Below are 16,214 nucleotides of genomic sequence, written 5' to 3' on the forward strand. Positions count from 1 at the left end.
AAATGCATCCATGAGGCCACGGATGCCATCTTCTCCATGGCACACAACTTTGTGCATTTCGCCCGGGACCAGGACAGCCAGGATGCAAACACCATTGGATTCGCCCTGATCTCGGGATTCCCACAGGTGCAGGGTGCGATTGACTGCACTCATCTGGTGCTCAGGTCTCCATCGCTACACTCGGTGGACTTCATCAACCACAAGGACTTCCACTCATTGTGCAGCTGGTGTGCGACCACCAGAAACACATCCTGCAGGTGTGTGCACGGTTTCCAGGGAATGTGCACGACTCCTGCATCCTGAGTCACTCGCAGATCCCTGCAGTCTTCCAGGGTCCACAGAGGCTCCTCGGGGCCCAGGGCTACCCACAGAGGCTGTGGCTGATGACACCCGTGAGGCGGCCTCAGACTGCAGCAGAGTGATCGTATAATGAGGCTCATGCTGCAGCTCACAACTTGGTGGGCCAGACCATCGGGATGCTGAAAATGAGGTTCCAGTGCCTGGACCGGTCTGGTGGAGCCTTGGAATACAGTCTGCAGAGGGTGTCACGCATCATCATCGTCTGCTGTGCCCTTTACAACCTGGCACTGCAACGGGGAGATGAGCTGACTGAGGAGGAGATGGAGGAGCTGGAGGTCTCCTCGGATGAGGAGAACATACAAGGGGATGAGAGTGGGCTGGTGATGGTGATGAGGATGAGCCTCTCACGCAGGCCAGTCTAGGCAGTCGCACTCGGGAGGCCCTCATAGCCGCCAGATTTGTCGAGGATGATGACGACATGTAGTGAGGACACTCCATAGATCTTCACATGGCCTCTGAGAATCTCTGACTGCTGTCTGGCTGAGGGCAGCTCACTTGCGCTCTGTGATCAGGGCCATCTCAGAGACACAGCCATGAAACTTTAGACCTGATGCTGTGTCCGCCTTCAGCACCTCAGCCCTTCAGGAGCTGGTGCACAGAATCACTGGTCATAGATGCTGGTGTGAGGGGGCCAGCCCCACCTCAAAGGTGCTGAGAGCACACAGAGAGAATGAGAGAACTCTGTGGCTCCTGCCCACTACATTCTGGCAGCAATGACCGGCACTGCCAAGGTGCAGGCATTAGTAATGGTTTCAGGGAGTGTGAGGCTGGACCATCACTTTGGCCTGAAGGCCACACAGAGCACAGGGAAGAGGCCCTGGACTGAGACACCTGCCTTTATCTTGTGCAGAAAGGTTTCACATCTGAGTGACAAGAACACTGCTCATCAGAACAAGGAGCCATAGGCAGTGTGACATTCTTAGGAGTTTATTGACAATTGTGAACAGTACGTACAAGTGATCAACACCTGTGCCCAGGCCGTGCAACTACTTTTACCTAACTTTCCTAACTCTGCCGCTACATCTTGGTGCTCCCCAGACATCCACAGCAGAGGTGGAGGCAGCCTGCTAAATGTGATGCCCTGTCTGTGATGATCTTGGCGGGCGTTCTCTGGAGGGCCGAGACTTGGTAGGCCCCTGTCTGCTTTCGGGGTCCTGCTGTTTGGTAGTGGAACCCTCCTCGGCCTGTGGAGCTGGAGCTACTGAGGTCACAGGAAGAGGGGATTCAGAAGGGCCAGTCACCTGGATGGATAGCCCTGGGGTGTGCACCTGTAGATTCTCCTCCCTATGGGTGCCCGAGGGCCCCTAGCTGACTCCGTGAGCAGAAGGGATAGCTGGAGTGAGATCGAGCTGCCCGGCACCCCTCTCACATACACACTGTTGGAGGCCAACTGTGGCATCAGCGATGGAGCTGTGCCCGTGCAGCAGTGCAGGAGCAAAGTCCTGGACCAAGGTCTCCATGGTGGCCGCCATTCTACCAGTGTTGACCTCGGTGCATTGGCATGCCGGCGCTATCATCTCAGAGTGAAGACGGACGGACTCCTCCATCATGCCTTGCAATCTGAGGAGTGCAGTGGACATCCCTTCCTGATGTTCCCGAGCTTGCCTTTGCAGCTCCAGCAACTGTGACATGACCAAGCCCAGAGGCTCATCATCTGACTCAGACTCAGCAACGTTCTAGCCTCCAGCAGTCCTCCAATTGCCGGAAACCTGGAAAGTCCCTGCCTCCACCTGCTGTAGATCAGACAGTGTGATGTGCTCACCAGATTGTGATCCTGAGGTTACTCTAAACCTAGGTCCCACCAAGGTGTGTGTCTCTGCACTGGTGGAGGGTGTGGGTGAGCGCTGTGACGGGATTTCAAGGAGGGTGCCTTCAGATTCCTCTTCAGAGGTTTCTTCAGGGCTTGATTGGAGGCCCTGGGTCATGGACTCTGTCGGCTGTTTGGCAGATGTGCCTGCGGAAGCAAGGGGAGATAATTAGTGCATGGCAGTGGCCTGTGAAAGAGGACACATCACTCACAGCACGGTTTTCTGATGGATGTTGCACTGCTGATCCTCACTTGGTAGAGCAGCTCCAGCCTCACCATCAGCACAGGACCGGTCCAGATCCTTGCTGGCCAGCTGGATTCGAGTTGTGACAGAAATTTGATCTCCAGCATCCTTCCACCTGTCTGCGACCTTCCCCCCCTGTTGTGAGCCAGTTTGTCCTGCATGGATAGAGATGGGGAGAGTGTATTAGGATGCCTGCCAGGCCAGATGATAAGTATGCCTGTCCTGTGTGGATGGTGAGTGGTCCCATGGACGGGATGAGGACAATGACGGTGAGTGTGAGAAAGTGAATGGTGATGTCCCTTGTGCTGGCAGTGAGTGAGGGCCCTGTGGATGTGTGATGGGTTTGTGAGTGTGTGAGTTGGGAGTGATGAAAAGAGTGACTTACCCTGGCGGAATGGAAGAGATCATTCATCCTTTTGTGGCACTGGGTGGCTGTCCTTCCCTGCAGGGTGTTCACACTAACCACCGCTGCCACCGCTTCCCAAGCCAGGTTGGTGACTTTGTTGCCTATCCTGCGGCCAGAGCGGGGGTAGAGCACATCCCGCCGGCCTCCACGGCATCCAACAGTCGTTCGAGGGACCCGTCGTTGAAGCTGGAGGGCTGCAGTCTTTTTTCCTTTACTGGCCATGTCTCCCGGGCAGCGGTGGTGAACTGGTGGTGATGAGCGCTTTGCTGACAGCTGCCTTATAAAGATGGCGGCCGGCGTGATGTAACAGCGGGGTAATGGCGAGCGGGTGAATGAGAGCCCGCCCACCATGGAAATGGTGTGTTTCGCCGGAGTGAATAAATAATGAGGTGGGCTCGGGACGATAAGGCGTTAAAATCCGCCATTTTCGTCGGCGGGTAGGACTCAATTTTACCCTAAGATAAAAGCAAAATACTGCGGATGCTGGAAATCTGAAGCAAAAACAAAAATTGCTGGAAAAACCCAGCAGGTCTGACAGCATCTGTGGACAGAAAGACAGAGTTAACGTTTCGAGTCCATGTGACTCTTCTTTTTCCAGCAATTCTTGTTTTTGTCTCCATTTTACCCACCCTCTACTGCACTTTGTGCAATTCTGGGAAAATTTCGTCCAGAAAATAAATTACTGAAGTAATGAACCCTTATAAAATGGGCTGAGATTTTGCTGGAGATTTTAACCCAAAAAACACAGTGAGTTTAGGTCAGGTGTTGAAAGTCCAGATCCTGAGTCCGCACTCCACCTCCAGCCAGGCCACATCCAGTTTCAGCATGGGCAGGATGAGGGTGGGAGGGGTGGTGCAGGTGAGCCTGCTCCAAGCAGGCGGGTTGTCAATTTAGATATTATAGGGTTGCTGCATGCCTCATATTTACCACCATTCCAATTTAACTCTGGGCAGCCAGGTTTCCGGGGCCTCGGGAAGTCCAGCAGGATATTCCACAAGGTGCTGAGGAATATTGGAGCTGAGCACCTTCCCACTTACCTGTTGGATCCAGCGTACCTGCCTCACCAAATCCTGTGATTGGACTCAGCCCTCCCACTCTTCATATTTCTTCCCTTCCCCCAACCTCTCCACCCTGAGGTCTGCAAACTCTTCAGCCACCGCCACGAGGCCTGCAATCCCCGAGTTCTCTGATCAACCCCACCCCCAGGGTCAGAAGCTACCCACCCTAGGGATCGGAGCCCCCACTCTAGGATTTGAACCTCCCCCCACCCCCCCTTCAAAGAATCGGACACCTGCTCCCTGCAGCAATACCTTGAAAATCTTGTGTTCAAATGTTATTCAGTTAATTAATGGTAATTAATGGTAATTAATTAGAGGAAGGATATTACTTTCCCCTATAATGAACATGCGATCAATTTCCACTCCAGGGAGAGCTTATATTTTATGTGAGTCACATCTCCCTTAAAGTTATGTCTACAGAATAGTCAGCAGAGTAAGGCAGTGCCCTTTCAAAACAATGCCACAACAGGAGTGACAATATATGTTAAATAGCAAAAAAAAGAATGTAAGCCAGAAATTTTTCTATGAGCACTGGTAATGCTTAAAAGCTGCAAGGAATATAGCAGCACTTCTGCAAAGCTCCTCTCCAGGCGAGGGCCTCACTGGAAGGGAATGCAGGTCAGAAACATGGCAATAAAGCTACAGCTCATTCTACAGCTGCATTTTGTCCATGGCCTCACAAATTATCACGATGAACTAACGACTATCAGACAATGAAAGAGCTCAATAACTCATTATTGTGGATTGTGTAAAAATATTATAATGGCTACTCAGATTTCACAGAATCACAGAATTGTTATGGCGCAGAAGGTGGCCATTCGGCCCATCAGGTCTGCACTAGCTCTCCCAGTGAGCATCATGACCTAGTGTCATTCTCCTGCCTTTTCCCCTTACCCTTTCACATTGTTTCTATTCAAATAATCATCTAATGCCCTCTTGACTGCCTCAATTGAACCTGCCTCCACCACACTTCCAGACAGTGCATTCCAGACCTGAACCACTCACTGCGTGAAAAAGTTTTTTCTCACATCACGTTTGCTTCTTTTGCAAATCACTTTAAATCTGTACCCTCTCACTCTCGATCCTTTTATGAGTGGGAACAGTTTTTCCCTATCTATTCTATCCAGCCCCCTCATGATTTTCAACACCTCTATCAAATCTCTTCTTAGCATTCTCCTCTCCAAGAAGAACAGTCCCAACCTCTCCATTCTATCTTCATAATTCAAGTTTCTCATCCCTGGAGCCATTCGTGTAAATCTCTTCTGCACTCTCTCCAATGCGATCATATCCTTCCTATAATGTGGCGCCCAGAACTGCACACAATACTCCAGCTGGGGTCTAACTAGTGTCTTATATAAGCTGAGCATAATCTCCCTGCCCTTGTACTCTATTCCCCTATCATAACTACGCTATAATGTTTGCACCTCTCTGTAATTTCCCTGCAGATTTGTTCCTTTACATCCTTTTCACCAGCTGGTGGTCTATAACTACACCGAGCAATGTAATTGCATCCCTTTTGTTCCTTAGCTCTAGCCAAATTGAATCTGTCCTTGAACCCTCTGGGACATCCTCTTTCTCCAGCACCACAATGCTTTCCTTAACCAATACCGTCACACCTCCTCCTTTTCTTCCTTTCCTATCACCTTGTACCCAGGAATATTTAACACCCAGTCCTGCCCTTCCTTGAGCCAGATCTCTGTTATCACCACAACATCATATTTCCACATGACAATATGTGCCTATAGCTCCCCAATCTCATTTACTATACTCCGTGTATTCACATACATGCTCAGTAACCCTGATTTAGATTTCATTACTTTCTCCCTCACTCTGACTCCACCTATTAGCTTACTATTCTCTATACTAGTGCTATCTGTCTCACCCATTATTTTGTGCACCCTGGCATTCCTCTCTAATACTCTCTCCTGGTTCCCACACCCCTGCCAAGTTAAAGCTGCCCCAACAGCACTAGCAAAACCCCCCCGCATGGAACTCAGTCGTGGCTCTGTTCAGGTGCAACCTGTTCGGTTTGTGCAGGTGCCATCTTCCCCAGAGCCAGTCCCAGTGTCCCAGGCACCTAAAGCCCTCCTTCCTGCACCATCTTTCCAGCCACGCATTCATCTGCCTTATCCTCTTATTTCTGTACTCACTTGCACATGGCACTGGAAATATTCCATAGATTACTACATTTGAGGTCCTGCTTGCTAATTTTCTACCTAGCTCCCTAAATTCTGATTGCAGGACCATGTCCCCCTTCCTACTTAAGTCATTGGTACCAATGTGAACCACGACCTCTGACCCTCCCCCAGAAGAATGCCCTGCAGCAGCTCTAAGCAATTAATTTTGGTTTTTTTTATTGTAATAGGTGGGATTCACTTTATCATTCTGCTTAGTTATTTCAAACTATTTAAGATATTCAACAAAGAATTCTTCCAATGAACAATGTTACACATTCTTATGAAGTTATTCCTAGCGACCACTCATTTTCCATAAGTCCTTTGTGCCAGTTTCTCTTTCAGTTACTATATTGTATTTAAACTAATTTTCAGCTTTGCAAGAGTTATTACAGTTTAACTCAGTTGCCAACATATTTTTCTTAACTATTTTGTAAACATGTAAGTATCTTGTCATCTTTCAGCACACTCTGAGAAGGAAGTGTTTTCCAAGAATGGAATTCATTTTTTTAATCTTCGAAGATTAAACGGCAACTATTCAGATGAGCCAATGTCTAATCATTGGCTGAATCCATTTTTAATAAATGTTATTGTGTTCTTTGCAATTATTAGAATAACATTATGTGACAAAATAAGTTTTAAAAATTGCATTGAGGTTGGTTGACTGTAAACCATTTCCAAATCAAGACTGTTTTTGATTAATGTCATAGAGTATGTACTACATACAGCACAGAAGGAGGCCATTCGGTCCATCCATCATCTTTGGAACAACTATCCAATTAGTCCCTCTCCCTTGCATTTCCCCTGCATTTTCCCCATAGGCATGCAATCTTTGCTTATACTATAACAAAACAGAATGTAGTATCTTAATAATATCTCTTTACTTAATTGAATACTTACCTATTCGAATATTCTTTAAGAACCTGGTATATAGTAATCCTAAAGGTGTCATTTTCATATCTACTGTTGCTTCGATCTTTGTAAATTCGGAACTCTGCTGCTGTTACTGCCTCGCCCTCAGGAATCTGTGTGAGATCAAATCGGAATTCCTTGTAGTGCCTTCGCTGGTGAGAAAAATACTTGTCTCTTTCAACTAAGATCAGGAATAAGAAGAAAAAGAAAGAAGTTGGTATCACTTACGGCCTTAGCGACATGTGGTAGAAGCAGAACCTTTCCTTTTTACTATTGTATTGCTTCACTTCTAACTCCATCCAAGTTATTTTTTGTCATTTGAGAGAAGTCCACCAACCACAAATAAACACAAAGGGCAAAAAAATCAAATGGAGGAGAATAATGTACTCTGCTTTCAACACATTTCCTTTTAAATGACAGATAGACTGACAATGAAGAGAAACAGATTTCAGTCATTTTCAAGCTTTTTATCACTTTATAAAACACTTACAATCAAAATTAGCAGCATTCTTTAATGCACAGGGCAAACAGTCACCATCAAACTGCAAAATTTGCCTTTACATTCCAGCATCCGCAGAACTTTTTTCAATGGAAATAAATGAATTATAATAGAGCTAAGACTAACAGACTGTGAGTGCGCTGTGTAAAACACAAAAATGTCTAGTGCCATTCAATTAATTTATTTGCAACAAAAGTTGCAATCGCAAGAATAACCACATAATTTGGCTTTACACGAGGTAATGTAATTTGACAGAAATGTATTCACTTCTACAATGAGTAATGGACTCGAAACATTAACTCTTGTTTCTCTCTCCACAGATGCGGTTAGACCTGCTGAATTTTTCCAGCATTTTCTGTTTTTATTACACATCATTCCTGCCTTATTTCCATATTTTAAGTACTTCAGTGGCCATGTGTTCTTATTCTTTCCTCTGGTTTGCTAGTGGCATTTTCATTTTCTCAGGTGACTTTCAGCTTTTGCCTGGAGGCAGATTAATCAAAGTGAACATCTGGGGTTCAACTGTGAGACAATTTTGGAATAGAATAAAGCTATTTGACTGAGACAGTAGATTTTTGCACCTCTGCAAATGTGAAGCCAAGTTTCCTTAAAATCTGAAAGCAATTCACAAATTACAAATGGGAATCCAAGTTCAAGACTAAACCTGATACAAGAGATAAAACTCTCTTGTATCAATAACAAAAGTCATGGGTATGAGTTAAATAGCCTTCTGGTGACTTTTAAGCCTGTGAATAGAGCATGTAAATCCATGTATGCCCTACCAAACAAAGTTAATGGAAATGTCCACTGCAGTAGGATTAATTCTGAAATTAAAACAGAAAATGCTGGAAACACTCAACAAGTTCGGTTGCATGTTTGCAGAGGGAAACAAAGTTAACGTTTCAGGTCAATGACCTTTTGTCAAAGCTGAAAGAAGTTAGAGATTTAACGGTTTATAAGCAAGTACAGAGCCAGGGATAAAATGAGGTGGAAGTTGGAGGGCAAGGAAAGAATAAAAGGGAAGGTCTGTGATAGGGCGGAAGGCAGGAGTGATTAAATGACAAAATGGATGATAGCGCAAGGCAAAATGAGGTGGTAATGGGACAATAGTGGAACAAGAGATGGATCCAGAGAAGCTGCAAATGAGAACAGAAAAACAGCAGGAATCGGAGGACAGAAAGGTCAGAGAGCGAGTTGGATGGAGAATTTAAATGACTAGTGACCAGGAGGGTCGCACTTCTGAACTGAACAAAGGTATTCAGAAAAGTGACCAACCAATTTGTATTTGGTCTCCAAGTATAGAGGAGACCATGGGTGCAATTTTACAGACCCCACTAAGATAGCAAGCTGGCAAGTGGGTGGAGGGGATGTAAAACTGGTTGCCATGGCGGCTGTGCCCTCTGCCTACCTGCCTCCACTGGTATTTTGTCAGTGGTAGGGGCAGCAGTGGGTGGCCTGCTCTCCCTCGGGCTAATTGAGGGCCTTAAGTTGGCCATTGGTTCTCAGAGGCGGGACTTCCTCCCAGATGGGGGCGGAAGTCTCACCCTGAGCCACTTAAAGGCCCGGTGGCTATTAAATCACTGTGGGGCAACCTGTCCAAGTGGAGGCAGCCCCTCCCATGATTTTCAGTTGGGGGAACTGGGGCCACTGCCTGTGTGCAAAATTCTAGCCCACATCTTGAAGAGTGAATACAGTACGGTAAATTGGAAGAAGAACAGGTAAATCGCTGTCTCACAAGGATTAAGTGTTGGGGTCTTGGATGGTGAGAGAGAAGAGTTGAAAGGGCAGATGTCTAACATCCACAGTGTTTTTCTTTGGTTCTAGGACTTCTCCTCAAATCAAGACCAAGATGCCCAGACAATAGATTTGCACCCAGGATTACTCTTGACCATCTGATGTAGTCTATCACTCGATAAAACGTGGAAAATTACCTCTCTCCATCACAGTCAACCTTTCATCACTGTGCTGTGAACCAGAAGCAAGACACAGAGGCCAACATGGCAGCATCCTAGGCCGGGGAATTGGATCATGCCCAACTTGGGAAGGCAGCAGAAAGAAACAGGAGGAAAAGCTGGAGCAGGTGCAGCAGGAGCAAGAGGAGAAGGAGGAGGAAGAGGAGAAGAATTACCTCACAGGGTCATGAGAGGCATGTGCAGGACGGACACTGAGGGAATGTGCAGCAGTGATTAGTTCTTTGTTTTGTTGATGCAATTATTATTTTGATAAATTGTGATTTGATTGATTTTTATGTCCAAACTCAATGAACAATGAACCAATATGTTTTGTCAGAAAGAGAATGAGGTGATAGTTATTAAGAGAAGAAAGAGAGAAGGTAGTGAGTGTGGGACTGCTGCTGAATGGGGAGATGTCATGGAGGTCACTGGAATAGCTCTTGCACATCTGAACAAAGAGCCCTGACAGAAAGGAGTTATCTCCATTCCAGTTTCCCTTTCCCATCTCCCTCTTCCCCCTCCCCCTCAATTTCTCACCTGACAGTTGGTGGCTGGGCTGACCCCTCATAATGGGCTGTTGGTGCAGGATGTAGTATACCAACACAAATCTAAATAGCTACTCAGCTGAGTACGACAGGACTCCTCCAGAGTGGCCCAGACAGCTCAAGCTTTCCTAAGGGGTTGATGGTCTATTCCTGGCTCTCAGAGAGGGGAAAATTCTCAGGGAAACTGCAGACCTCCGCCCATAATTTAAGCCCATCAAGGACAGCATGCAGCAGGAACCTCCAGGCCCCCGCCATCTCGGCACAGAAGTTTGCACATGTGTAATGATGAGAGAGAGAATTGACTGATAAACATTATGCGGGAAGTATTTGTTCGCGGAGCATCATTTCAAGCCACATATGAAGCAGTTCCCAGCGCTGTCTGTCCCTGGAGAATCAATCTATTCCTAGAACAGCTTGAAATGACGCCACACAAACACAGTTTTCCCCCTGTGGAGCTGAATTTCTGTGGGGTTCGTGGAAGGAGACTGCACCAACCCCTGGAGAAACAGCGCAAATTACCTTTTTTTAGCCATTTGCGCCATTTGTCTCGAAGTTCTGTTGATCTCAAACTGAAGAACATTCCATCCAATCTGTTCAGCATTTGTAGTGTTACATCAAGATCCTATAGTGTATTAGATGATGATTCTGTGCTGCACAAGTCTCCTTGTGTCTATGTTCATCACTGCTACCTCGGAGGCATTGTGAGCAAGGGCCTGAGAGATGTTAGGCCTCTTAGGCTGTAACCCTCACAGCAAAATGGCACTTTTCTTTGTGCCTTAACTAATATTGGCACCTTGGGAAATGCCATGATGTAGAAAAAATGTTCATTCTGATGCTAATTCTCCATGAGAAAAGTCTTCTCCATGAGGAAAGTGCACTATTTCCCTGGTGAATGAGATATTGGTCATCTGCTTGATCTGTCGGAGCACAGCAGATTGACCTGTGGCAGTTTGCAATTAACCTGAGACATAAAAATTAAGGACGGGCATGATCTTGAGAGTTGCTGGCATTGCTATCCTGTGAAGATCAGTTCCCAGGAGGCGGGGTAACTCTATTGCTGCCTTTTGATTTAAGCACAGTTTGTGAACGTAGCTTTCCTTTGACTTGCCAAGTTAGGTATGCTTCTAAGTTAAATTAAGTGTGAGAAGCTTGCCTCTCATATAATCTGACCTGGTTTGCCTCTCCATCCACTGCATTACCCTTTAATCAACAAAAGGTGAAATCCCTACTTCAGAGCTTCCAATTGCAGCAAATAAAATTCTTCTAATCAAAAACAGAGAATGACACCTCAAACTGATAAATACAGAAATTGAGCAGTTACAATTTAGGCCTCTTTTAATTCCTGACTCTTAGCACAACATAGCAACTAGGTCTAACTTTCACTGCTGAATTTAAGGCACAGAGCATTCTAGATGAAGCTCATAGCAATATGTGTTGGAGGTAATAAATACCATTTAAATTGATTGTTGTAATATGATAAAGTTTGTGATCACTGCAGGATGGGATCTTCACCTGATTTTAGCACTGTACTGTGTCCTTACCATCCTGATACCGGTACTGGTAAAGACTCCCATGGCTGGTTCAAATCTGCCCTTGAAAAGCCACAATCTGTGCAAAGCAGTGTTGGGAATTTTGTTGGCAAAGACATGGAAAAATATTGAAAAGCACCTCAAGTACACTATTGTAGCACCTGTGAGTAACATTATCAAAATAACATTTACAGGTTACTCTTCTGGGTTTTACCGTTCTAAACCAAGATTACAACTTTACATCCTCCCGCCAGCACGTTTGCAGGCAGGGAGAGCCCACACAATTCCTCGGATAACCTTCCTACCAGCCTCATGCCCGCCCCGACCTCTCCACAATTTTATCAGACTGCCTGACCTTGCCCCAATTAAGTGAAGCCCTTAAGTAAACAATTAATGACCACTTAAGTGCTGTTTCCCACCGAGACTCAATTTTCAGGCTGGCAGAAGTTGAGGAACATGGATGAACATGGCAGAAGCCCGAGAAGTGACCCTGCTCAGGCTTTGAGCAAGAATGGGTGCAGGTCGCACCTCCAGCATCAGCTTCCTTTCAACGTTGAGTGCACCGCCCCCCCCACCCCCACCCCTCCCACATCCCCCCAAAATGGTCTGTACCCTCTGTCCACCCCCTTGGGCCTCAGCTCCCCTCCCTGCCCTGATACCCTCACTCTTGGGAACCTGGTCCTGGATTCCTGCAACTGTGGGGACTGCTTGCAGTCCCAGTCTTAGCCACTACAGCTTCTGGCACTGCTGGAACTAGAGAACAGCTGACCAATTGGATTGGCAGGTAGCTCTCTGAGAGGTGGGGCTTCCTCCCAGGTAAGGGGCAGAAGTCCAATCTCCAGTCAATTAATGCTCATGAAGTGTTAAATGTCTGTGGGACAGCCAGTATCGGCGAAGATGCATTCATCGCTGACTCTTCAGATGGTGGGATGGGAAACCCCGCCATCCTAAAAATTCTGCCCCAAAAACTAAATGCTTTCCTCTAGGTAAAAAAGATGGTCATAGTCCTGGTGTTGCTAATGGCATTAGAATTGCTAAGTAGCACTTGGATTGAATATGACCATCTTTACTGCTCTATAAGGAATCCTTGGTAATAAAGTAATTCAATTTGCATACAGAATCATAGAAGGACACGGCACAAAAGCCCACTTTTTGCCCATTATGTCCATGCTAGTTCTTTGAAAGAGCTATCCAATTATCCGCTCTCTCCTGCTCTATCCCAATTTTCTCCTTTTCCAGTATATCAAATTCCCTTTTTGGTTGTTACTATTGAACCTGCTCCCTCCACCCTTTCGGACAGAGCATTCCAAATCCGGCAAAAATGCTTGTCGCTCCTAAACAACATTTTTGGCATTACTTTTCAGTTAGTCTATTTAAAAATAAATCAGCAGTCTGATTACTAAGAAAATTACTGTGAATGATGCTATCATCCATTTCATATCAAATTCCCATCTCTGTTATTTTAAAGTAGGTGATAACCCTTATAAAGTAAACAGGTTAACGCCTCCCTTCAAACAGTGAGGGCAGAACTTGGTAAGTATTCAGCATGACAAAATCATGCAGACTCTTGGAGTTATTTGTTAACTTTAATGAAAACACCATATAGCTTTTTTTTATAAAAAAGTGGTTTATGGTTATGCCCATGTGTGGTTTCAAGTGTGCTCATTTTTTGTAAGGAAGAGAGTGTAATGAGAACTAAGGCTTTAAAAATGTGGTTAATCTGTTCAGAACATATCGCGGAGATGATGAATTGCTGCCTGTCAGTGGTCACAGACACTGATGGCTCTCAGCAGACATTTTGAAAAGGAACTTAAGGATGGCAGCAGGAAGTCATCCTCAGTCATGGTCAAGATCCAACAAATTAAGCAATATGCAATCTCTGTAAGTTTACATAACCTGAGAGAACATGTATATGGCTCCCACCAATTTCCTTTCTGAATATTCCAAGTGATTACTCAAAATATATTTACAATATCACCTGCAAAAATCTTTTTTTTTTAATTCACTGAGTCGTTGCTGCTTATTTTCAAGAGCCTTTGCGATTGGAATTGATGTGGACAAAGACACCATTTCCATAGGTGTTATGACCTTGAAAACCTTTGTCTTCAGACAATTTGTTAAAGTAACTTGTTTCTACTGTGGCAGAGCATGATGAGAATTAAGTGCTGATTTTCTTTGTATCACAAGAGAAACTTGGGGAGTTATTTACTCAGCAAAGGTTTCTGTGGAAGAGCAATGATGCAGGAAGTGTAGGAGATACTTTGGTATTCACACACATTAATTAATGCTCAATAAATTAATTCTGCAATGTTGCAATTTAAGACATTTGTAAATGCTTTGAAAAGAGCAAACGTACAGTCCTAGCAACCCTCTAATTTCACATCAGCCACACTGGTATTTTATATTTTTTGGAAAAAGAAGGAATGTACTTTTTCATGAGCAGGAATCACTTATACGTGACTGAATGGCTTTTAGTTTTTATGATACTTTTACTCCATCATTAATAATTTTCTTATTGTAGATGTAGCAATTACCATTACAAGAAACACAAGTGCATTGAAATACTAAAAGTAAGCCATGCAAAACAAATGTAAATGTTCTGTTTCTTTACACAGTTACTTTTTTAATAAGTTCAGCAGTGTCTTTCATTGAAATATGTACAAAGTTCTTTTCTTACTTTCTATTTGTTCTATTTGTCAAGAAAACAAGAAAGGAGTTTGTGTGCGAGTCAGAGGCATTTAAGATCCAACCAACTTGTAAGCCTGCAACTGTGTCTGCACTGAATTTGAATTTTGAATTTGTGAGGTCAAATGTGCTTTGACTGATGCCTGTTTAAAGTCTATATGGGTTATTGTTGCCTTGGTGAAGATTTACCTGGGAGTGATTAATTTGGGGATTTGTTTAAAAGTTATTATGGTAGTAATTCGTAGACATGTGTATGTGTTTAATTTGTTGTTAAATTAATAAATGTTTAATTTAGTTTTATATAAAAAAAACCTCTTCAGTCCTGGTAGTTTTATTCCTGAATTCGGAGCTGCATCTCAACCATAACAATTGAAAATACAGGTTATGACAGTTGTTGAAGTTTCCTTCTGGGATTTATACAAATCAGCCTTTACCAAGCGCTGTGTCATAACAGGGAGTATATGCAGACTCTAAAAAGGCATAAGGAAATAAGGAAAAGATGGGGTAAGTTTGATTTTACAAGTCTAAGAGTTAAAGTAAAGGCCAATTTAATAATTCTGGGAAGAAAACATTTCTAAAGAGTTTGATTGAGATAATAGAGAGATCAAAGAGAAGGAATGCATTTAAGAAAATACTGAAGCCTATGTGAGGGGATACTTGCTTAGACCTCCCAGAAGCCAGCAGGGCAGCTGGTCAGAACTCCCCGAAGAGAGCGTGAACAAGGGCAGTCTGAAAGAAACAATTGCTGTCGGCCTCAGAGGACACCCCCAGGATAAGGCGCTGTGTGGTAAAATTACTGGACTTCTATAGATTTTAAAATCTATAAGGATAGTTGCTGAACAGAGAAGGGAAAGGATAGCTCTGGGGGTAGTTAAGTTAAGATTTGTGGAACTGTTTAAAAGTACTGTTTTCTATGTGAAGGCATTCTTCTGGTTAAATGTAATTGTGTTTTTCTTCCTTTATTCTTTTAATAAATGTTTACTTATAAATCATCACAAGTAGTCGGGGAAATCATTTCCTGATTTCAGAACCGCTCCTCATACTATACAAAGTGCAAAAGTCATTTTGGAAGCTGTTTCAGGTTTCCCTCTGGGATTTGAGCAGCTCGGCATTTACCATCCACCATGCCATAACATATTTACTTTTTATATATAGTGCTACTGTTAACATAAAATCATCATGAATTGAGAAAAACTTCATTCCTATACTACATGGTGATCTATCTACACCTTCAACCTTGTGGTCAGAACCAAAGGAGGAATCAAAGATGTGGAAGGATTTAGAAACCCCATCCACAAACATTCACCCCCTCAACCACTGACACACAGGGGCAGCAGTGTTTCCAATTTACAAGGTGCACTGCAGCAACTCACCAAGCCTGCTTAGACAGCACCTTCCAAACCCACGACCGCTACCATCTAGAAGGACAAGAGCAACAGGCACATGGGAACACCACCACCTGGGAGTTTCTCTCCAAACCACCCACTATCCTGACTTGGAAATATATTATCATTCCTTCACAGTCGTTGGGTCAAAATCCTGGGACTTCCTCCCTAAAAGCACTGTGGGTGTACCGACACCACATGGACTGCACCATCACCTTCTCAAGGGCAATTAGGGATGGGCAATAAATGGTGGCCAGTGATGCCCATGTCCCATGAAAGAATTTTTAAAAATAGCCCCAGATGCCCTGTTACCATCTCACACTCCCAACATTTATAGCACAACAGCTTTTCAATCTGAAGGGTGCCGCATATGCTGGGAAATGTCCTCTTCCAGCAAGATCTGTGCAGATAGATCCAATTTCATACAGCTACATTCCTATTGGCTTATACTAATATTTTGGGGATCAATCCAAGTTGCCAAAATAAGTGGCTGCCTTTGAACTGATGTGAAACTGATCAAGCAGCTTGCTATTACAGGCTGCGGGCCCATAAATCACACTGGAAGATCAGGAAAAGTGTTGATAATAATTTAACCATTTTCTAACCCCTTCCCCCAGTCATCAGCCACCCCTCGCTCCCACTGAATTCCTTACCTTTT

General features: G+C 44.5%; 1 protein-coding gene across 1 annotated transcript in view; it reads right to left on the bottom strand.

Moving 5' to 3' along the window:
* Positions 1-16,214, bottom strand: part of bmp5 (bone morphogenetic protein 5) — a 195,413-nt gene that overhangs the window by 45,992 nt on the left and 133,207 nt on the right. Inside the window, exon 2 of the mRNA XM_078541934.1 lies at positions 6,950-7,142. Within this exon, the coding sequence (XP_078398060.1) occupies positions 6,950-7,142 (193 nt within the window). The remainder of the gene's footprint in view (positions 1-6,949; positions 7,143-16,214) is intronic.

This window comes from Cetorhinus maximus, chromosome 5 (assembly GCF_964194155.1).
Source record: "Cetorhinus maximus chromosome 5, sCetMax3.hap1.1, whole genome shotgun sequence".
In the NCBI taxonomy this organism is placed as follows: Eukaryota; Metazoa; Chordata; class Chondrichthyes; order Lamniformes; family Cetorhinidae; genus Cetorhinus; species Cetorhinus maximus.